Here is a 22,531-nt window from a genome sequence, read left to right as displayed (position 1 = left end):
TCTCCATCTACTGGTAAGTGAGCATAACCCATTTGTTTGGACTGGTCTGACTGGATGAAGATGAATGGCTCTTTCTGGGTTGCACCACATTTATGTAGTAGTGATGTCCCAGAAAAAGGCTGTGTTCTCTGCCTCCATCTGCTGGCAGGGGGGGAATAACCCACTTGTTTGGAGTGATGTAGCAGGATGACAAGGAAGTAAGTTTATGGGAGTAACAGGAAGATTAGATTGCTGCTTCTCAGTTCTTGATCTCCAAAGAAATAAATAGGAGGTTAGCACCTGAATTAACGTTAAACATCTAATGTGTGCCAGCATTAGCACAACCCTGAGACAACTCATCTGCAAGTTTGTATACATGCCTCATTTTTCTAGACAATTCATACATTCTTGAAACAGTACATGTAAAAAGTAAAACAAACACAACATTTTATTTGAGAACAGCTTGTAATTTAATAAAAGAAAATTGTAATGCATACTCTAATCGTCAGTAAATGTTAATATTGTATAATATTGTATAAAATAAACTGAAAACAAAAAATAGTCCCGAATTAAAACATTTGAGCCAAACTCCTTCAGTTATGTAGCATAACATTAGCTGTGCCCTAATGTTCGAACCCTTACCTTCAAGCCTGTTAAGAGCAATGGAGACCACTGCCCAAGTACAATAACACTGCTCATTCTATAGCTGGGTTCATCTATAGGATGCTTTTGAGCATTAAAACAATTAAAGGTCTTCTTCCGCTTTGGCCTTTTTCCTAACTCTCCCTTTACATTTTTCTTTAAAAATTGGTGAACGCAGGAATTCAGTGTTTGTGAATTTGTCTCCACGTCGCAACTTTCTGTGGAACAGAAAAAGAGAGTGATAAAATTAACAGCAATTAGTTACATTTTTTCAGAATGTAATATCAAACTACCAAAAGGTCACATCAAAACAACAATGGAATGGAACCATATTTGAATCAAAACTATATATGAACACAATAAAATGAGACCAACCCTTGCACATTCCTTGTCAGTGGCATAGTGGCAATACACTTGGCAAATCCAAAGAGGATTTGTTGAGATCCATATTCAAAAGCCATTTAGATGGATAATATAATAATAGTTATCCATCTAAATAAATAGCTTCCCGGCTATATTTAGCCCTTATCTGTCTAAATTGTAGTGGGATAAGAAGGCAGCATTCCATGGGCAGACAAGAGGCTTTCCAAGGAGTGGCGGACTTAACCACATAACTTAAGTGGCTAAATCTGTTGGTAAGACAAATTGAAATAAGTTGCGTAGAACAAACTGGCCAAAGATGGAATCTTGTCTGCCAGCCTTATCTAAGCAATAATGGGCTGCGAATGTATGGCGAGAACTCCAGGTAGCAGCCTTGCATATGTCAGGAAGCGGCACCGAACGAAGGTGCGCTACTGATGTCGCCATGGCCCTTATAGTGTGCGCTTTCACACGGTTTTGGAGTGAATGACTGCTTGCTGGTAGCAAAAAGATACAGTCCACCAGCCAGGAGAGGGTCTGCTTTCTCACGGGATTTCCAAGTTTGATGGTATCAAACGAAACAATTGAGTGGATTTCCTGTGGGCTGACGTGCGGTCTAGATAGAAGACTAGAACACATTTGCAGTTTAAGGAATGCAGAGCCTGTTCTCCTGGATTGGAATGGAGCCTGGGAAAAAATGTAGGTAGGATGATAGATTGATTAATGTGAAATTCAGATTCTACCTTTGGTAAAAATTTAGGGTGGGTGCGGAGCACCACCCTGTCATGCAGAATTTTAGTGTAAGGCGGATAGGTAACTAATGCCTGTAATTCATTATCTCTGCGAGCGGATGTGATCACGAGAAGAAAAACTACCTTCCAGGTGAGTTAACGGAGATCACAGGAGTGGAGAGGCTCAAACTGAGGTTGCATAAGCCGTCCCAACACTACGTTAAGATCCCAAAGCAGGGGCCGGAGAGCACAGTGGAGGTTTTAAATGGAGCAAGCCTCTCATGAAGCATGATACTAAGGGTTATGTCGAAATAGAGACATTTCCTATACCCTTATGGTACGCAGACACTGCACTGACATGCACCCTGATAGAGGACGTTTTCAGGCCTAACTGACAGGTGCCAGAGATAGTCTAGGAACCTCGCAGTGGAACAAGTGAAGGGGTCTATGAACATTGAAGTGCACCAGACCGTAAACCTCTTCCATTTAGTGATAAGACCTTCTCGTTGAGGGCTTTCGTGAAGCCATCAGGACTTGGGATACAGACTCTGAAAGGTTAAGAGGTTGGAGTATTAAACTTTCAGCTTCCAGGCCATCAGAGACAGTGCCTGAAGGTTGGAGTGGCGCAGGTACCCATCGTTCTGAGTTATCAGAAGGGGATCCTTCCCCAGGGGAATGTGATGGCGTATTGATAGGTCCTGGAGGATTGGAAACCACACCTGGCGTGGCTAGTGGGAAGCTATCAGAATCATTAAGCCCTTGTCCTTCCATAGCTTCACGAGAGTCTTTGAGATGAGAGGAAGTGGAGGGTATGCATAAAGCAGACTGCTGGGCCCTGGAAAGGGCAAAGGCATCTCTTGGTTGTGAGTGGTGACTGCGAATGAGAGAGCAGATGTTGTCTACTTTGTGGTTGTGGACAGACGCAAAGAGGTCTATGCGAGGGTAGCCCCAACGTTGGAATATCAAGTCTGCTACTGTGGGGTTGAGAGACCACTCGTGCGGATGGAAAGTTGTCTGCCAAGAGAATGTCCACTCCCGGCAAGTAGGTTGCTTTGAGGCACATCGAGCGGGAAAGGGCCCATGCCCATATCTGTACCACATCGCAACCTGATTTTCGGTTTGAATCAGGATGGCTTTTTATTTGATAGGCAGTCATGAATGGCCTTGAGGGCATATCTGATCGCCCATAGCTTGAGGAAATTTAACTGGTGTCTGGCTTCCTCTGGAGACCAGGTTCTTTGAGTCTGCAGGTCGTCCACATGTGCACCCCACCCTAGGTTGGATGCGTCTGTTAAGACAATTTGAGGTTCTGGAGACTGAAATGGAAGGCCTTGAATGAGATTGGAGTAGTGCATCCACCAAGCTAGGGACAGATGGAGCTGTTTGGTAACCTGGACAATGCTGGACATTGGCTGACAAGCTTGAATCCACTGGGATTTTAGGGTTCACTGCATGACCCTCATGGCAAGGCGAGCCACTGGAGTGACATGCACTGAGGACACCATATAACCCAGCAGTGTGAGGAAATGACTAGCAGTTGAAGATGCTCGAGTTTGCATGTGATGTGCCAGAGATGTTATGGTGAAAGCGCTATCCTGGGGGAGGAAGGCTTTCGCCTGTAGTGTGTTTAGGTCGGCCCCTATAAAGGATAGGGTTTGGGATGGAACTATCTTGGATTTGGGATAGTTGATTAGAAACCCTAAGGAGATCAGGGTGTTAATAGTGAGACGCAGGGAGGTTAATGCATCCTGCTGAGTCGGAGCCCTTATCAACCAATTGTCGAGATAAGGGTAGGCATGCACTCCCTGATTCCTGAGAAAGGCTGCTACCACCACCAGGCACTTGGTGAATACGCGTGGAGCGGACGCTAGGCTGAATGGTAGTATACTGTACTGTAAGTGACGAGGGCCGACAAGGAATCGCAGGAATTTGCGATGAGAAGGAGTTATGGAGATGTGTGTGTAAGCGTCTTGAAGATCTAGAGAGCATAGCCAATCTCCTCTTTGTAGAAGAGGAAGTAGAGAGCCCAAGGTTACCATTCTGAATTTTTCTTTCTGTAAACATTTGTTTAGGGCGCGAAGGTCCAGTATCGGACTTACACCACCTGACTTTTTTGGTATCAGAAAATACCTGTTGGGAGGGGGGCACTGGTTCTATTGCTCGGATTTTGAGGAGGTTTGAGACCTCCTGTTCGAGCAAGAGAGAGTGGTCTGAAGTCCCCCACGTCAGCCGAGGTGGGGAATCCAGTGGAACAGACAGGAAATTTAGATGGTAACCCTGAGTGACTACCACAAGCACCCACTGGTCTGTGGTGACTGTATGCCAAATGTTGTTGAAGTGGCAGAGCCGACCGGTATGGATGGAAGAGGAGTTTGGCTTACACTCTCTAGGAAGGAATCAAAAACTTGATGCTAGCTCAGACTGAGAGGCTGGCTGAGACTTTTGAAGCAGAGACTGTTTAGACTGATCTTTTTGGTAATGTCTGGAAGGATGACATCTAGAAGTCAGAGGATAGAATTTTCTTGGCTTGTAGGATGGCCTCTTAGAGTCACGCCTGAAAGTTCTCTTTGGGGCGGATGGAAACTCAGATGGCACAGAAGAAAGCTGACGCAGCGTTTCATGATGGTCCTTCAGCTGCGTCACAGTCTCTCGGATTTTTTCACCAAAGAGATTATCGCCTACACAAGGTAGATCAGTTAACTTGTCTTGCACTTCTGGTCTTAAGTCTGAGGATTTGAGCCAGGCCCATCTCCTTGCACTAATACCCACTGCAGACACTCTAGAGGCAGTGTCAAAAATGTCACATGCAGCGCGTACCTTGTATTTGCCAGCATCCAGACCTTTTTGAGCCAGAGCATAAAGCTGACTTTGGAGTTGCTCTGGTAAAGTTTCAGAAAAATCCTGGATCTTCTTAAAAAGGTCTCTGTTATACTGTGTCATGTATAACTGGTAAGAGGCAATGCGAGATATGAGCATTGAGCCATGGAAGACACATCTACCAAAAGCATCCAGGGACTTTTGTTTCTTCCCTGGAGGTATGGAGGAATGAGGTTTTGAACGTCTTGTCTTTTTCTGAGCTGATTCAACAACCACAGAGTGATGATCCAGCTAAGACTTTTGAAATCCTGGAGCTGACTGTACGAGTTAAGTTGCATCTGCCTTACGACTGACAGGTGGGACTGAACCTGGGTGTTCCCAGTTTCTCTTGAGGAGGTCAATCAGGATTTCATGAATAGGTATAGACATTATCTCCTTAGGAGCATCAAGAAACTGGAGTACTTCCAGCATCTTGTGCCTAGAGTCCTCTTCTGTCTGAAGTTGAAAGGGAATGGTTTCAGACATTTCCCTTGATGAAATTAATAAAAGACAGATCTTCTGGTGGAGAACGTAGTCTTCCATCTGGAGGAGAGGGCTCTGAAGGCGGATCATCGGTATCCTGAGAAGTATCATCAGTCCAAGGATCATAGGGCTGGTCACCAGCTCCCATAGAATCTCCAGAAGGGAGGAATGGTGTTAATCCCGAAGGACCAGGCCTAGGCATAGATGGCATCGGAAGTGGAACAGACTGCATCGATGGAGGCACCGACAGCATCGGTGACATCGATGGATGAGTCAGTGGTAAGATCCCAGACTGTGGAATGGGTATCTGTGTTTCCTCTTCATCCGATGATAATGGAATCGGAGTAGAAGGTACTGGATCCACTGGTGCTCTCGGTTCCAATGGTGGAAGGGCTCCGATCAACACATCCAGTCTACCCAGTGGCGGTGCAAGCGCTACGGGAGACTGGTTTGGGAACCGGTGTCGATGGAGGTTGGAAGCCCTGAAGTGCTTTTCCGATGGCCTCTTGGATCATCTGATCCAATTCCTCTCGGAGACTTGGGGCAAGTACCCCCGACTCTGGAGTAGGAGGCAGCACTGGTGTAGCCGGAGGGTCCACCGGTGAAGGTGGAATCGCGGATCCCTGGCACCACTGAAGGTGGGGGAACGCCTCGGTGACCCGGTCACAGAAGAGGATGGGGCCTTTTCTGGACAGGACTTCTTTGTCAGTGGCTCCGTAGACGTCGATGACTAGGGCTTGCCCTACGATGACGATGTCAATGTTTTTTACAAAGGTTTCCTCGGTCCTTTTCTTGAGCAGGCAAGGAGGCAATAGACACCCTTGGAATAGTCGACGCCGGTCGGGCAGCAGCGGTGTCCCGCACATTTTACTTTCAGAAAATAACGCCTGCCTAAAGGCAGGCGTTATTTTCTGCCGGCACCAGAAAAATGTACAGAAAAGCAGAAACAACTGCTTTTCTGTACACCTTCCAACTTAATATCATAGCGAGATTAAGTCGGAGGCCCCAAATCCAAACCCATGGCTGTCAGCGGGTTTGAGAACAGTCGCCGGTAAAATTGAGCGTCGGCTGTCAAACCCACTGACAGCCGCAGTTTCTATCAAAAAGGAGGCGCTAGGGTCGCACTAGTGTCCCTAGCACCTTCTTTTACAGCGGGCCCTCATTTAAATACTTGATCGCACGCCCAGAAAAGTGGCCTGGGCGTGCGTTGGGAGAGCGGGCGCTCGCCTTGGAGCGCCGGCTCTCCCGCGAGTTTTACTGTATCGGCCTGTTAGTATTCAGATAGGTGGATCCAACACCAGTGGGATGTTCCAAAGCTACTCCTGAACAGGACGGGAGGCTGCCAGCAGTCCGATCAATACCGCACGTGCGAAGGCTGTGTCCCCCAGGACTGCACATCCAGGCAGTAATGCCTGGAAAAAGGTAAGGAGGACCAGGTCACAGCTTAGCAAATCTCAATGGGAGACAGCAATCTAATCTCTGCCCAATGACACTGCCTGAGTCCTAGTGGAATAAGCCCTAATGTGACTTGGCAACGACTGTTCAGCATCCACATATCCAGCCGTGACTGCCTCTTTAATCCAGTGGGATATTGTAGCCTGCAACACCGGCTCACCCTGTTTACTCCCTCCATGGAGAATAAACAGTGTGTCTTTCTGAGAGTTTCAGAAACCTCTAAATACCTCAAGATATGCCTCTTGACATCTAAGGACCGTAACAGGCAATATTCATCCACATCTCTCTCCCTGTCCAGAGTCGGGAAGGAAATTGGTTCAAATGAAAATCAGAGATAACCTTTGGCAAAAAAGGACAGAACAGCATTCATCTATATCGCTCCCAGAGTCACTCGCAGAAACGGTTCCTGGCAAGACAAGGCCTGCAATTCTGAGACTGTGGGGTGGATTTTCAGAGCCCTGCTCACGTAAATCCGCCCAAAACCGGGCGGATTTACGCGAGCAGGGCCCTGCGCGCCGGGAAGCCTATTTTACATAGGCCTCCCGGCGCGCGCAGAGCCTTGGGACTCGCGTAAGTCCCGGGGTTCTCCGAGGGGGGCGTGTCGGGGGCGGGCCCGGTCGTCGCAGCGTTTCGGGGGCGTGTCGGCAGCGTTTTGGGGGCGGGTACGGGGGCGTGGCTATGGCCCGGGGCGGTCTGGGGGCGTGGCCGCGCCCTCCGTACCCGCCCCCAGGTCGCGGCCCGGCGCGCAGGAGGCCCGCTGGCGCGCGGGGATTTACGCCTCCCGGAGGGAGGCGTAAATCCCCCGACAAAGGTAAGGGGGGGGTTTAGACAGGGCCGGGCGGGTGGGTTAGGTAGGGGAAGGTGAGGGGAGGGCAAAGGAAAGTTCCCTCCGAGGCCGCTCCGATTTCGGAGCGGCCTTGGAGGGAACGAGGGTAGGCTGCGCGGCTCGGCGCGCGCCGGCTATACAAAATCCATAGCCTTGCGCGCGCCGATCCAGGATTTTAGCAGATACGCGCGGCTCCGCGCGTATCTACTAAAATCCAGCGTACTTTTGTTTGCGCCTGGAGCGCAAACAAAAGTAGGCTATTCGCGCGCCTTTTAAAATCCGCCCCTGTACGTGCAGAACAATTACCACAAAAAATACAGTTTTCAAGATAAGTAACCCCAAGGAAAGCTACAAGGCGGTCAAAAAGAGGAACCTGCCACAAAATCCAAAATCCAGAGTAAGGCTCCAGAAGGGCATCAGCAACCGCAGGGGAGGACCAAGATGCTTCACCCCTCCTTTTCACTTGACCTTGAAACAGGCAAGAGCCGCCAACTCTGCCTTCAATGAATTAAGGGCCAATCCTTTACTCAATCCATCCTGCAAAAAAATCCAAAATGAGCTTTATCTTAACCAAACGAGGATGAACCCCTCAATCCTCATACCAAGCCTCAAACACTGATCAACCCACACATAGCCTAAGGAAGTGGAGAACTCTCTTGCTCGTAGCAATTTGGCAATCATTGCAGTGAAATATCCATGCTTCAGCAACTTAGCCCTCTCAAGGCCATACCAAGAGACAAAATCTAGTAGAATCTTTGTGAAACATAGGCCCATGCCATAGCAGAACACTGTGAACCAATAATTGGATAGAGTCCACCAGTAGCCTTCGCAAATCTGCATACCACGGCCTCCTGGGCTAATCCGGTGCCACCAAAAGCAGATTATTCAGATTCCATTGTAAAAGCTAATGACGACTTGAGTTTGAAATGTCTTCTATATCTCTAGGGCAGGGGTGGCCAACTCCAGTCCTCAAGAGCCACAAATAGACCAAGTTTTCAGGATATCTACAATGAATATACATGACACGGATTTGCATACAATAGAGGCAGTGCATGCAAATCTCTCTCATTCATATTCATTGCAGATATCCTGAAAACCTGGTCTGTTCATGGCTTTCAAGGACCAGAGTTAGCCATCTCTGCCCTAGGGCCACAAAAATTCAAAATTCACAGTATATACTATATTTACATTTCAAAGTACTATTTAGACCTATTTTTCAAATGGTATTTAATTGACCACACACATCCCCCTCCCCCACAAAGCTGCTGAATTCAAACTGAATCTAGCAAGAAGCAACATCAGTGCAATGGACCTAGCAATGCGGAGGAAACTGAAAGACATTATTTGTGGCACTTTGTATTTCTGATAAATTAGCATCGATCTGAACCTTTGGGAGAAATGGAGGAAGCCATGGTAGACGGAGCAAGTTCCAGACCAGAGCAGTAACAACTTCGGCAAGGCAAGTCCATTTCCAACTTGACGTTTGCAGGCTCCTGACTGAAGTGATGGTAATTAAAATCATCACCTTCCATATAAAACTTCAATGAGGCCCACTTAAGCAGCTTGTAGGGAGGCTTCATTAGTTGTGTTAAGACAACAGTGAGATCCCATGGCACAGGAGGTTTTGAAATGGGAGACTTCCTATACCACAAATCCTTCATGAACTTGGACACTAAAGGATGAAGGGAGATAATGTTATCCTCTACCGGAGAGTGAGACACAGCTATGGCATTCAGATGCACTTTTACAGAAGATGTGCTGAGACCCAATGAAAAGAGAGAGAACAAGTACTGAAGTAGATCCTTGAGATCATAGGTGAATTGGTGCCAAGCAGGTTCTCTGGACCCTAAGCAGACATTTCCATTTAAAACTGAATCATTTTGGTGGATTGTTTCCTGGCCAAAATCACAATACACTTCTTTGGAAAGCACCAGTGAAGAAACTATTGAGTGTTTAACATCCATTCCATCAAGCTGAGGGATGGAAGGTTTGTATGACATAGGTGACCTTCAGGGCTTCATTTGTTGGGGAATGGGGTACAATAGTTCCGGAATTTCTTTTCAGGCTTAAGAGGTAGAGCAGCAGGGGTGTTCTGCTGCAACCCTTACCCTCCAGGCAGCCTGCAGGGAAGAAGAGTTGAGCCTGAAACACACAAAGGACAGCCACTCTGCTCTCTAATCAATTCCTTCCTCCCCTTCACTTCTGTATCGCAGGGGCAATATTGAAACAGACACTGCAGAACAAAGAACAAAAGATTTGAATTAGCACAAGTTTGAACGTTGTGAGCAGTAATGCCAATTGTTAAGGCTTCAACCCTCATCTTGCTGAACGGCACTACTGCTCACAACGTTCAAACTTATTTATGCTAATTCAACCTTTGTGTCTATTACAGAGGATTTAATTTCTGGCAGAACAATCCAGAAAGGTGTTCTGCCATGTTTTATCTGGGACCCAAGAAAGCGGAGTAGAGTTGGCAGTATATATCAGTTCTGGCTCCCCTGAGGAAACAAAACAGACCCAGTAATTGCATAGATCACTTGTGGTTCCCCTGGCCCTTGGAGGAAGCAGAGCTACTTACCCTGAGACAAGGGAAGCCACATGGCTTTGATGTGGGTATGTGTGTGTATGTAAGTAAGAGTTCACACCTGGTCTCGGTCCCAACACCTTTATACAGGTTAAATCTGGCCCTGTCTCAACCCATCTCACCCCCCCCCCCCCCCCTCCACAGTTATACTTCCATGACTTTTTGGTCTACAGACTAAGCCCTGGTGACTTTCCTGTGTTAGCAGTACTGGACTGGCTCCAAGAGGAATTGGAGGGTAGACTGACAATCTGAAGAGATAGGGGACAAGCCAGGACAATGAGAATATGCACCTTCTCCGTCCTCCCCACTAGTAGAAGTTGGGGAAATGCATTCAGCAGATATGCATTCCATTGCAGCACAGTATCCAGAGCAAACCTGAATTTGCCTTCTGATGTGAACTAATTGATTGACTGGTAATCCCAAAAGTCTAACAACTCATTTGCCACTCCTTGGTCCAGGGATCACTTGTGTGGTCAGAAGACCCTGCTGAGGTAATCTACCAATTTATTGGAGATTTCGGAAAGATAGGCTGCTTAAAGCCATTCCCACATTCTTTGAGCATGACAGGGATTCAAGAAGACTGTACCCATTGTTTCTTCATGTAGAACATTGCAACTTTAATATCTGTTTGGATTAGAATTTCTTTCCCTGAAGCAGATGAGTTAACACCCTTAATGCATGCTGGATAGTTTGCAATTCCAAAAGAGACTGATTTGGAAGAGACTTTCAGTTGCTGACCACGTTACTTGAGTTCTGGAGGAACTGTATGCACCCCCAAGGTGGTGGATACATCCACAACCAGAATCATGTCATAGAGCTCGAAGAAATGAGCCCACCTCCAGAACTACCAGGTTCAGCCACCAGTCAAGGGATGATTTCATTTCTGGAGTTGTTTTGTGATAGTGGTTGACTCAGTTGATTCCACTGAGAATGGAGGCCCCATTGAAGAGTATGGGAAGAGTGAGGGAAACTGCATGTACCACTGCTGCCATGTGGCAGAGGACAATTAGGATCGCTCGGGCCAGAAGTTGATCTTGCTGTAGTAGGTTCTGGACCAATGCCTAAAGACAGAGAGCCCTTTCCATTGAGAGGAACATGCACTCTTCCAGCAAACATATCCAAGTCCAGATGAACTTAATTTTCTGCGTGAAAATAAGGTCAGACTTGGTGAAATTGACCATGAAGCCTAGGGATTGTAGGAGCTTCTTCATCTTCAAAAGAGTCTTAACATTTATGGCTTGAGAAGGTCTCATCAGCAGCCAGTTGTCTAGATATGGCAAGACACAAATCCCCCTAGTGATGAAATTGTCACCACCATCACAAAGCATTTCATAAAGACCCTTAGGGCCACAGCAAGATCAAAGGGAAGAACTTTGTACTGGTAGTGAATCTCGCCCACGTAAACCTGAGGTATTTCTAGTGTGTAGGGTGTGTGGGGATGTGATCATATGCATTCTTTAAATCCCACTTGGATGAAAGGGAAGATGATGTGGAGATTGTTCATTTTGAACTTCTCCCCTAACAATCCTTGTTCAGTCTTTGATAATCCAGGATTGGTCTCAATCCTCCTAATTTCCTGGTGATCAGGAAATACCAGGAACAGAATCACTTGACATGTTCCTTGGGAGGGACAGGTTCTATCGCCTACTGACTGAGAAGAGACTTCACATCCACTGCTGCAGCATCTTAGGTTGATGCTTCTCACAAGGAAATCCCCTAGCCAGTTCTATCACCCGCTCACTGAGAAGAAACTCCACATCGAGTTGAAGTTGGAGTGAGTGAGACTCACCCGGATCAAAAACTAAACGTTGCTGAAGTCGGGAGAAGTGCAAATAGTAATTAGATACCACAGTTCTAAGAACCCAATATTCCTTGTTGATCTTCCTCTACTTTGCAAGGAACAACTGGATCCTTCACCCTCCCAAATGAGCCAAGGTAAGGGCAAGGAGGTTCATCAAGGACTAGGCCCTGGTTTTGGTTGAGACTGCTGCAGAGTCTTAGGTTGCCATCTCTCATGTGGACATAACTTAGCTGGAAGCTGCTGCTGCAGCATCAAAGGTGGAGCTTGATAATACTGAAATTAGCAGAAGGGGCATCTTTGAAAGAAGACCTGCTTATAAGAAAAGTATAGTTGCCTGGGGCCAGAAGTTTGGTCGGTGCCCCTTCCCCTTAGGATAGAGACTGAGTGGCCGCATGTTGCTCCTTAATTTGGGCAATTGTTTCTCTGACTTTGTCCCAGAAAAGGTTGTCACTAGTACAGGGGACCAACCAAGTTAACATGGACATCTTCCTCCAGGCCGCTTGCTCTTAAGCCAGACCATCTGGCGAGTCCCAATAGCCACTGCAGAGGACTAGCCACCCTTTTGAAAAACTTACACTGATTAGCTAAGGTGTTTCTTGCACTCTTCAGCATCCAAGAGAGTCCAATAACCTCCTGCTCCCTTGTTCAGGGATTCTACAAGGGGCATCAACTTGTCAATGCAGACATATTGAACTATGTAAAGTTGATGTGGCATAATGCAGGTATTCAGCATTGAGCTTTTAGAGACCGAGGGGGGGGGGGGGGAGGGTCTTTCTTCCAAAAGTTATCCAGAAACCTAGAATCCTTACTTCAGGGTGCAATTGAGAAAATGCAAGTCTTCTTGGCCTGCTTTAGAGCCAATTTCACCACTGGTGAGGCAGCTCCAAGTACCCAAACTGGAAGCCTGCTTAACCCTGTACTTCATTTCAAGCATCCTGGTTACTGATTAACTGGAGGCAAGATTGACCCACATTCTTGTTTCAGGTCCTGCAGAATCCAATGTACTGGAATCGCTGCTGGCTCACATGGGTTTTCAAGAATCTGAAAAGGGCTGAAGATCTCTAAGCATGGCTGTCTGTCCCTCTGATTGTCAAGAAATATGGAGTAAGATCTTCTGGTGGAAATGAATGCTCAGGCAGAATAAGTAAGGGGTCAGAGGGAATCCTCAGACTCCTCCAAGCCAAAAGGCAGAGGGACACTATCCATGACCCCAATGAAGATAGCGGATACCTCCGTTATATCAGATGGGAAACTCCTGGGGAAGGTCAGAGTTAGCCATACCCTGTGTTTCATCTGAATATTGGCTAGCAGAGAGGCATGATTTGCCTGACTGGAATGGGTGACCTCCTCAGCTGGAAGTACAGATAAGATTTCCAGTGGCATGGAAAAGGGTGGAAATTCCCCCTGTGAGAATAAATCCAACATCCTAAACAGAAAAGGCTGGAAGGTACTCTACTTGTTACTGGCCATTAAAGAGGTGAAGACATTCACCAGTTTTGAGATGCTGGGCCAATTGTGTATGGCAGATGGGGCCTGCAGAGCTCAGCCAGCCCCAAGAGGTTCGTTGCTGGGATAAATGGCACCCCCAGGCAATCAGGAAGGGGGGTAAGAGTCCCCTCTGATGACAAGGTTGCAAAAGAGCAGCCTTATGGGAGCTACCTTCTACCACTGTAATGATGATAGCAGTATGGTACACTACCACTCCCCCCAGATTGTCACCCAAAGCGAGCACCTGCTTCCCAACCCCTTCCAACAGCCCTGAGCCACGGACACCAACTCCTCCCTTTCTGCTTTGGCAGGCACGGTCCAGAAACTCGTCTAGCCTTACTCCTTTAGCCACTGGCAGATCCTGCTATTCTGTCATTTTTCATCTGTGCATGCTTGAAAAGCCATGTGTTTTAAGTTTCCGCATATGTACAGATGAAAAACATACAGATATTGTCAGTTACAGGTGGTGTTCCACAGTTGCATACAATAAAGAAAACCAAACATCTTCTGACTCTCTACAGTCCTGATCTCTAGACAGAGGTCCAGAAGCCCATGCCAGTCCTGCAGTTTTACTACAGGTTGCAGTGTTAATCCACTGCAGCACCACTGATTTCAATGGTATACACTGAGTTAAACTTCTGTGTGGAGGAGTTTCATATTGTCATTAACTCGGAGGCCAGCACACTACACCCCTGAACTGATGCTTAGCAGGAAGAATATGTAATATCTTTAAAGTAATAGGAAACATGGAAGAAGTCAGGACAATTGAAGTTCAAGCCAGTACAAGTTTTTAAATCCTCTAATATCCTGCTTTATTTTTTATCAGTGCAAAATGCAGGACTATAAATCCTGGAATGCTTAAGAGATGGGGGGACTAGAAGTAGGCCCGAAGACTTGAAGTTAAGTTATCAAGCCTGCAAATGTAGCACACTGACTATTATTTGATACCAAATGTTGACTATCTACAGTTCAGAATGTACATGTCTGTTGTGGCATTAACTACAATTGTTGACATATAAACATGTATGATTGCAAAATGTTTAAATTGAGAAAAAAAAAAAAAAGATTACTGGAAGTTAGCTAGATAGATTGTTAATGTTCACAAGAGCAACTCTCAAAAGAATATCCATTTTACACAAATACCAACCCGTTTAATGGTGGCTCTTTGTAGCTGACAGGGGCACGCTGTCTCCTTCCTCTTTGTGTACGTTCATCCTCCAACTTTATCTGGGTTTCAAGGAAATTCATGTTCGTCAAATCTTGTAGTGCTTTGTTTACTGAAAACGTGTACAGGCAAAATGAAAAATTAATGAAACCTTACTTTTTATAAAATGAATTATAAAAATGGGTTAAAAATGTTCATTTAATCCAATTGGTTCACACATCCGTATTACCATGATATACAGCAGACACTAACCAGGCATAAAAATTGAATACAATTTGGGGAAACTTCTACTCATCAATTGGTCTGTAAATGCTAGATCATTTTCAGGTACAGCAGTATAACTGTGCATCCAAAGTGATTTATGTACGAGAACATTTTATCTAAGTATTTGAATATAATATGACAGAAAAGCAAAATTGCTTACCTTGTAATAGGTGTTATCCTAGGACAGCAGGATGTAGTCCTCACATATGGGTGACATCGGTAATGGAGCCCTATGTACGGAAAAATTTCTTTAAAAGTTTCCATGAAACTTTTGAATGGCACCGGAGTGCCTACTGAGCATGCCCAGCATGCCATGATATTCCCTGCCACAGGGGTCTCCCTTCAGTCTTGTTTTTTAGCAATAAGCGTTAGCCAAAAATAAAATAATAAAACGTATCGGACCCAACTCCGCGGGGTGGCGGGTGGGTTTCGTGCGGACTACATCCTGCTGTCCTGGGATAACACCTATTACAAGGTAAGCAATTTTGCATTATCCCAGGACAAGCAGGATGCTAGTCCTCACATATGGGTGATTAGCAAGCTAGAGGCTGAGTCATTTTGAGGTGAGTAACAGTGAAGTATTGTTGTTGAAATGAATCAGCCGAAATCACAGCAGGTTGGATGTAAAAGGAGTTGGGATTGCACTGGAAACAAGTTCTTTAAGACGGATTGTCCATAGGCTGAATCTTGTCTTCCTTCTTTGTCTAAACAGTAGTGAGCTGCAAAGGTATGAAGAGAACTCCATGTTGCTGCTTTGCAAATGTCCAGAATAGGTACAGAGCGAAGGTGTGCTACTGAAGTTGACATCGCTCTTACTGAGTGTGCTTTTACTCGCCCTTGAAGAGTAAGGCCTGCTTTTCCATAACAAAATTGTATGCAATCTGCTAACCAGTTTGACAGAGTATGCTTACCCACTGCTTTACCTGGTTTGTTTGGATCATAGGATACAAATAGCTGACTGGATTTTCTTTGGGCTGTAGTGCGGTTTAAATAGAAGGACAACGCACTCTTACAGTCCAAAGTGTGTAAGGCTCTTTCTCCCTGGTGAGAGTGAGGCCTAGGAAAGAATGTAGGTAAAACTATTGATTGGTTCAAGTGAAATTCCGTGACAACCTTAGGAAGGAATTTTGGATGTGTCCGGAGGACTACCCTGTCATGGAGGAACTTTGTAAAAGGTTCGTATGTGACTAGTGCTTGTAATTCACTGACCCTTCTGGCTGATGTAATGGCTATGAGAAATACCGTTTTCCAAGTAAGGTATTTAAGGTCACAAGTATTTATGGGTTCAAAAGGAGAACGCATAAGTCTAGTTAATACTACGTTCAGGTCCCATTGTATGCTTGGGGAATGAACTGGAGATTTAATGTGAGTTAGGCCTCTCATGAATTTACTGACGAGAGGCTGTGTGGAGATAGGTGCATCTTCCAGCTTATTATGGTAAGCTGAGATTGCATTTAAGTGTACCCTTACAGATGACGTCTTAAGACCAGAGTCTGAGAGATGGTAAAGGTAATCTAGAAGCGAGGTAGTGGGGCAAGTGAAAGGATCTAAATCTTTCTGAGTGCACCACAGAGTAAACCGTTTCCATTTGTAGGAATAATTCTTTCTACTTGAGATATAGCGGATGAAGGTTGAGAGGCTGTAAAATCAAGCTTTCAACATCCATGCTGTCAGGGACAGGGATTGAAGATTGGGATGGCGCAACTGACCCTGTTCCTGAGTTATGAGATTGGGAGCTACTCCCAGGCGAATTGGATCCCTGACTGAGAGATCTAGCAGTGTGGGGAACCATACTTGTCGAGGCCAATATGGGGCTATGAGTATCATGGTCCCCTTGTCCTGTTGTAGCTTCACTAGCGTTTTGGTTATGAGTGGTATCGGTGGATACGTGTATAACAGGCCTGAATTCCAATGGCGAGCAAATGCGTCCCTTGGTAGACTGCTCTGTTGGTGGAGTAGAGAACAGTAATTGTTCACTTTGTAGTTGAGCTGGGATGCAAAGAGATCTATCGTCGGTTGACCCCAGCGTTGGAAGATCTTGGATGCTATTGCTGGATCCAAGGACCATTCGTGCGGTTGGAACTGACGACTGAGGCGATCTGCTACTACGTTGTGGATGCCTGCTAGATAAGTGGCCCGTAGAAGAATTGAGTGTGTCAGGGCCCAGTCCCAAATCTGTGCTGCTTCTTGACAAAGGAGGTAGGAACCAGTCCCGCCTTGTTTGTTGATGTACCACATGGCTACTGTGTTGTCCGTTTGGATCAGAACAATCTTGTGTGATAGGCAGTCCTTGAACGCATGTAGCGCATAGCGTATAGCTCGAAGCTCCAGGAAGTTTATTTGAAAAGAGGCTTCGAGCTGTGTCCACTTGCCCTGTGTCTTTAGATGACCAATGTGTGCTCCCCACCCTAAGGTGGATGCATCTGTAGTCAAAGTCACTTGTGGAACTGGTTGCTGGAAAGGTAGGCCTTTGAGCAGGTTGTTCATTGATGTCCACCAGATGAGTGCAGATCTGAGCTCTGGTGTGATATGAATGGGAGTGGACATTGGTTGAGTGGCTTGTATCCACTGTGCTTTGAGTGTCCACTGCAGTAGTCGCATGGTCAATCTGGCCATGGGAGTTACATGAACTGTGGAACCATGTGCCCTAGAAGAATGAGGCACTGGTGAGCTGTTACTTGAAGTTGGTTTCGCAGAGTATGAGTCAAGAGGACAAGTGTTTGGGCACGGTCTCTTGGAAGAAAAGCTGTTGCTATCGCAGTGTTCAGTTCTGCACCTATGAACTGTATAAGATGAGTTGGTGACAGATGGGATTTCTGGTAGTTGATGAGAAATCCCAAGGAGTGAAGCACTTGGATGGTGAGCTTGAGAGAAGTGAGAGCTCCTTCTTTTGATTGACTTTTGATGAGCCAATCGTCCAGATAAGGGAACACGTGCACTCTTTGCTTGTGGAGGTGTGCCACTGCTGCAGCCATGCACTTTGTGAATACTCGCGGTGCTGATGCAAGGCCGAATGGCAGCACTCTGTATTGAAAGTGCTGATCCAGTACCTGAAAGCGTAGGTATTGGCGATGAGGAGGAAAGATGGGGATGTGAGCGTATGCATCTTGAAGATCCAGAGAGCAGAGCCAATCTCCCCTTTGAAGAAGAGGTAGAATGGTGCCTAGGGACACCATTCTGAATTTTTCTTTTTTGAGAAATTTGTTGAGTTGTCTGAGATCTAGAATGGGACGAAGGCCTCCTGTTTTCTTTGGAATGAGGAAATATCTGGAGTAGAATCCTCTGCCCTTTTGAGGTCCAGGAACTGGTTCTATGGCCCTGGCTCTCAGAAGGGTGGATAATTCTGTTTGAAGAATTATGGAATGTTGATTTACTGTCCAAGATGGAAGTGGTGGGTTTTCTTTTGGGACAGTAAGGAAATCCAATCTGTAACCGTGAGTTGTGATGGATAATACCCACTGGTCGGTGGTGATGGAGGTCCAATTGCTGTGGAAGTATTGTATTCGACCTCCTACTGGTGTATTTGGGAATGGGTTGATCTGGCTGCTGCTCTCTGGGGCTTTTCAAAAACCAGATGTAGTGGCAGTTTGTGGAGGTGGTTGAGCTCTTGCAGGCCTTTGTCTAGGCTGCTGGCGTTGTGTTGGCCGGCCAGTTCTGGGCCTACTTGCTGGGGGGTAATATAGACATGGGCGATAAGGCCGTCGAGTGTCACGCCTTGGAAACTTCCTGGTAGAAGGCTGAGGCTCTTGTGGTTGAGAAGATAACTGTTTTAATGTTTCAGTGTGGTCCTTCAGGGTTGCCACAGCTTCTTTTATCTTCTCTCCAAAAAGATTATCCCCCAAGCAAGGCAGATCTGCTAAATGTTCTTGGACCTCTGGGCGCAGATCAGAGGCCTTGAGCCATGCCCACCTTCTTGCAGCAATACCAGATGCTGATAGTCGTGCAGCAGTCTTGAAACAGTCATAGGTGGCTCGGACCTCATGTTTACCTGATTCGAGGCCTTTATGAATGTTGTCCTGTAAGGATTCCTGATATTGTTCAGGAAGAGAGAGAGAGAGTTCTTGAACCTGCTTCCAAAGGTTCCTTTGGTACTGGTTCATATATAGTTGATAGGATGATATCTTTGAAACCAGCATTGAACCTTGAAAGATTTTCCTTCCCAGGTTGTCCAGAAACCTACTCTCTTTCCCAGGTGGTACAGAGGAGTGTGACTTTTGCCGCTTCGCCTTCTTCTGGGCGGATTCGACGACCACTGACTGGTGAGGCAACTGTGTCTTCTGGAACCCTGGGATAGGTTGCACTAGGTAGGTTGCCTCTGCTCTCTTGTTTACTGCCGACACCGATCCTGGATGCTCCCAAATCCTATATTGCAGCTCCTGGAAAACTTCATGGACAGGGACTGCCAGCATTTCCTTGGGAGGGTCCACAAACTGGAGGACTTCCAAGGTCTTTTGACATGCATCCACCTCTGTTTGAATGGGAAAGGGGATGGTGTCAGCCATCTCTTTAACAAAATTTGTGAAGGAGAGGTCCTCAGGAGGTGACTTCCTGTGGTCATCAGGCGGAGAAGGCTCTGAAAATATTTCTTCATCCGAAGAATAATCAGAACTGGTGTCCACAGGCATCTCACGTGGTGTGTGGTGAGTGATTGGCTGCATAGGTTGTGGTGGTAAGACAGGAGAACGAGGCCTTGGGGGTCTTGGCACTCCAGATGAGCCTGGAATCGGTTCCCCTGGTAATTTATTAGTGAGGATGTCTAGGAGTGTGTCCAGTTTAGTAAAAACTGGATGTAGCATGGAGACATCTTCTTTGGGCACCGGTGCTGGCATCGGTGGTATCAGTGTGGGCACCGGTGTAGGTACTGGTGGCACCGGTGAAGGTACCGGTGGAGGTACCTGTGGCACCAGTGAATGTACCGGAGTAGGCATCGGGACCGGTTCCCGTGTCCTCGGTGTCTGCGGCATCGATGGTGCTGGCTCCCTCGGTGATGGAATCGGCATCGATGGAGGTGTCGATGGCTGAGGCGGAATCGCATCGCGCAGAGCCTGTTGCACCGCTTGACGAATAAAAGAGTCAAGTTCCACTCTCACAGCTGGTGATAACAGAGCAGCTATGGAGGGAGGCGGTGTTGGCGATGCCGATACCTCCTCAGAGCCCTGAGGAGGTACGGAGCCCGGCACCGATATCGGTGGGGATCGCCCTGGATCACTAGGCCTCGGAGCCTCAGTCCCCGTCCAGGGTTTCTTTGTAGGCGAGGTAACGCCAGGTAACGATGATCCTCGGTCATCGTTACCTGGCGTCTTCGATGCCGGTGGCGGTGTTTTTCTTTTTGCTCCCCGAGGTCGATGCTTTTGATGAAACCGAAGGGGATGGCGTTGAGGCATCTCCCGCCTCCGGACGTTTCTGCTTCAGCATTAGTTGACGGACTGAAGCGGATGGAGAAGATTGCGCTGAGGTCGAAGGCCTTGGAAGCAATTGAATATTGAATAACTGCTCCATCTTTTCGGCCCGAAGACGACGACCTTTAGCTGTCATTTCCGCACATGATTTACATGTTTGGATATTGTGATCTTTGCCTAAGCAAAGAATACATTCAAAGTGAGGGTCGGTGATCGACATTGTCCTCACACAATTTGGGCACTTTTTAAAGCCGGAGGCCATGGCGCCGGACAGCCGTCGACGGCGAAACCCAAAAAATATCGGTCCCAGCCGGAAACAGACAACGGAAAAAGTTACCGCTGGTGATACTGTGGGAAACCCCTGCGGTGGAAGTAATTTTTTCCGAAAATTTGAAATAGGTGAAAATCACCTCAGGACTCCAATTAAACCCGCGATGCTAACGGCTTCGCGGAAAAAAGACGACTGAAGGGAGACCCCTGTGGCAGGGAATATCATGGCATGCTGGGCATGCTCAGTAGGCACTCCGGTGCCATTCAAAAGTTTCATGGAAACTTTTAAAGAAGTTTTTCCGTACATAGGGCTCCATTACCGATGTCACCCATATGTGAGGACTAGCATCCTGCTTGTCCTGGGATAATACATAAAACAGAACACATGGATCATTTACATCTCTTGCTCAGTTTTAATAGTGCCTTCCTCTCCTTCAGATTTTGTGCTTGTCCCATGCTCTCAAATTCTGATACTGTCCTCAGCTCCACTACCTCCAAGGGGAGACAGTTCCATGTGTCCACCCACCCTTTCTGTAAAGAAATATTACCTTAGATTACTTCTGAGTCTACCCCCTTTCACCTTCATCCCAGTCTGATTTATCCTACAAAGGGTGGTATATTAAGAGAAAATCTAAATGACTCCTTTCCATTGAAAGAGGCCCAATTCCCATGCACTTATTCCTCAGACATTTAAATGCCTGCATTCTCTCCCCCTTCTTTCTTTTTCTCCAGTGGATACATATTCAGATCTTTAAGTCTGTCCCCGAATGCTTTATTATGAAAACTATTGATCATTTTTGTAGCCCCTCCCTGGATCAGTTTATATCCTTCTAAATGATTCTGCACAGTACTCCAAATGAGTCTCAAAGACTACACCTCCTTTTCCTGCCCCTATGCACCCAAGCATTGTGCTTGCATTTGCTGTCACCTTGTCTACTCATTTGTTCACTTTAAAATCATCAGATACGATTATCCCCAGATCCTGCTCCTGTTTTGAGCACTTCAGCTTCTGTACTGTACTGCTCCCTTAGAATTTTGAAACCCAAATGCATGATCTTGCATTGAGCATTAAATCTTAGCTGCCAGATTCTAGACAATTTCTCATGCTTCACTAAATCCCTCTTGTTTTCCAAACCTTCCCCCGTTGCAAAATTTGGTATCATCGCAAAAAGGCAAGTCTTTCCCAATAGGCCTCCCGCAACATCGTTTGTGGAAATGAACAGAATTAGACCAAGGCCCGATCCCTGCAGCACACCACTGGGAAGCCCTCTTTCCTTATTTACCACTAGCCTTTGGTTTAGAAACAGGTTGAGTTGAAGTCAGTCAGTCACTTTAGAGCCCATGCCTAGGAACTTTTGACTCATGTGGAAGAGAAAAGAATAATGCATATTAATATTTTCAATCCCATCCCCTCCCTGCTAACCCACACTCTCTCCCCAACACTTTTCTCCCCTCCAGGAGTAACCCCTGACATTCTTCCTGTTCCTCCCTCCCAGTACCCCTTTGCTCTCATCTCCTGTAAGTCACAGTTCCCTTACATGTGCATCCTCACTCAACCCTCAGTTAAGTCCCAAATCCTGGAATCACAACCACAGGCTAAGGTGTGTGTGTTACAGCCCCTTTCCAGTTTCTATCCATAAGCTACATGAAATGTATACTCCAGACTTACCTCTCCCCTCCTGTTCGCTGCAAACTTACTGAGGAGGGGGGGGGGGGGGCATGGCTTGAGCTTTTTAATATTTCTCCAGAGACCCAGCAATTGATGCAAATTCCCTGAATCTACTGGCAAAATCTGGAGATTACAGGTATGCCTATGGCATTCCAGGCCCGATATTCAGTGCCACTTAACTGGACAAGTTCCAACTTATCTGGCCGAATGGTGGTGGTTGAATATCTGGTTACATTCAGCGGCCACCACTTAGCCAGATAACTAAGTAGCTAGCTGGCTAAGTGTTTGTGGGATGGGAGCATAAGGAGGACCTATTTCAGCTAGCCAAATAAGGTTATCCAACTAATTTTAGACCTGTTCAAGAGCAGATCTAACAACTATGAGTATATTCAGCAGCACAACTGCACTTTTGAATATCCTGGTTAAACTAGCTGGATATATTTATCTGGCTAGTATTTGAACATGGACCTCTGTTTATAAATCACCTAGGTGGAACCTTGTCAGAAGCCTAGCTGATATCCAAGTATACTACATTTAGCATCTGTCAAGATCTATCTCT

The 22,531-nt window shown here is 46.4% G+C and overlaps 1 protein-coding gene across 2 annotated transcripts in view; it reads right to left on the bottom strand.

Moving 5' to 3' along the window:
* Positions 1 to 430: 430 nt before the first annotated feature.
* SGO2 (shugoshin 2) overlaps positions 431 to 22,531 on the bottom strand; it is a 181,829-nt gene continuing 159,728 nt past the window's right edge. For both annotated transcript variants that reach the window (XM_029606378.1, XM_029606379.1), the window contains 2 exons: positions 14,353 to 14,482; positions 431 to 839 (listed from right to left, as the gene is read on the bottom strand). In XM_029606378.1, the coding sequence (XP_029462238.1) occupies positions 725 to 839; positions 14,353 to 14,482 (245 nt within the window). In that variant the 3' untranslated portion in view covers positions 431 to 724. The remainder of the gene's footprint in view (positions 840 to 14,352; positions 14,483 to 22,531) is intronic.

Source organism: Rhinatrema bivittatum, chromosome 6 (genome assembly GCF_901001135.1).
Source record: "Rhinatrema bivittatum chromosome 6, aRhiBiv1.1, whole genome shotgun sequence".
Classification (NCBI taxonomy): domain Eukaryota; kingdom Metazoa; phylum Chordata; class Amphibia; order Gymnophiona; family Rhinatrematidae; genus Rhinatrema; species Rhinatrema bivittatum.
Note: the sequence above shows the minus strand (reverse complement) of the source record. Positions and strands in the feature narration are given on the sequence as shown.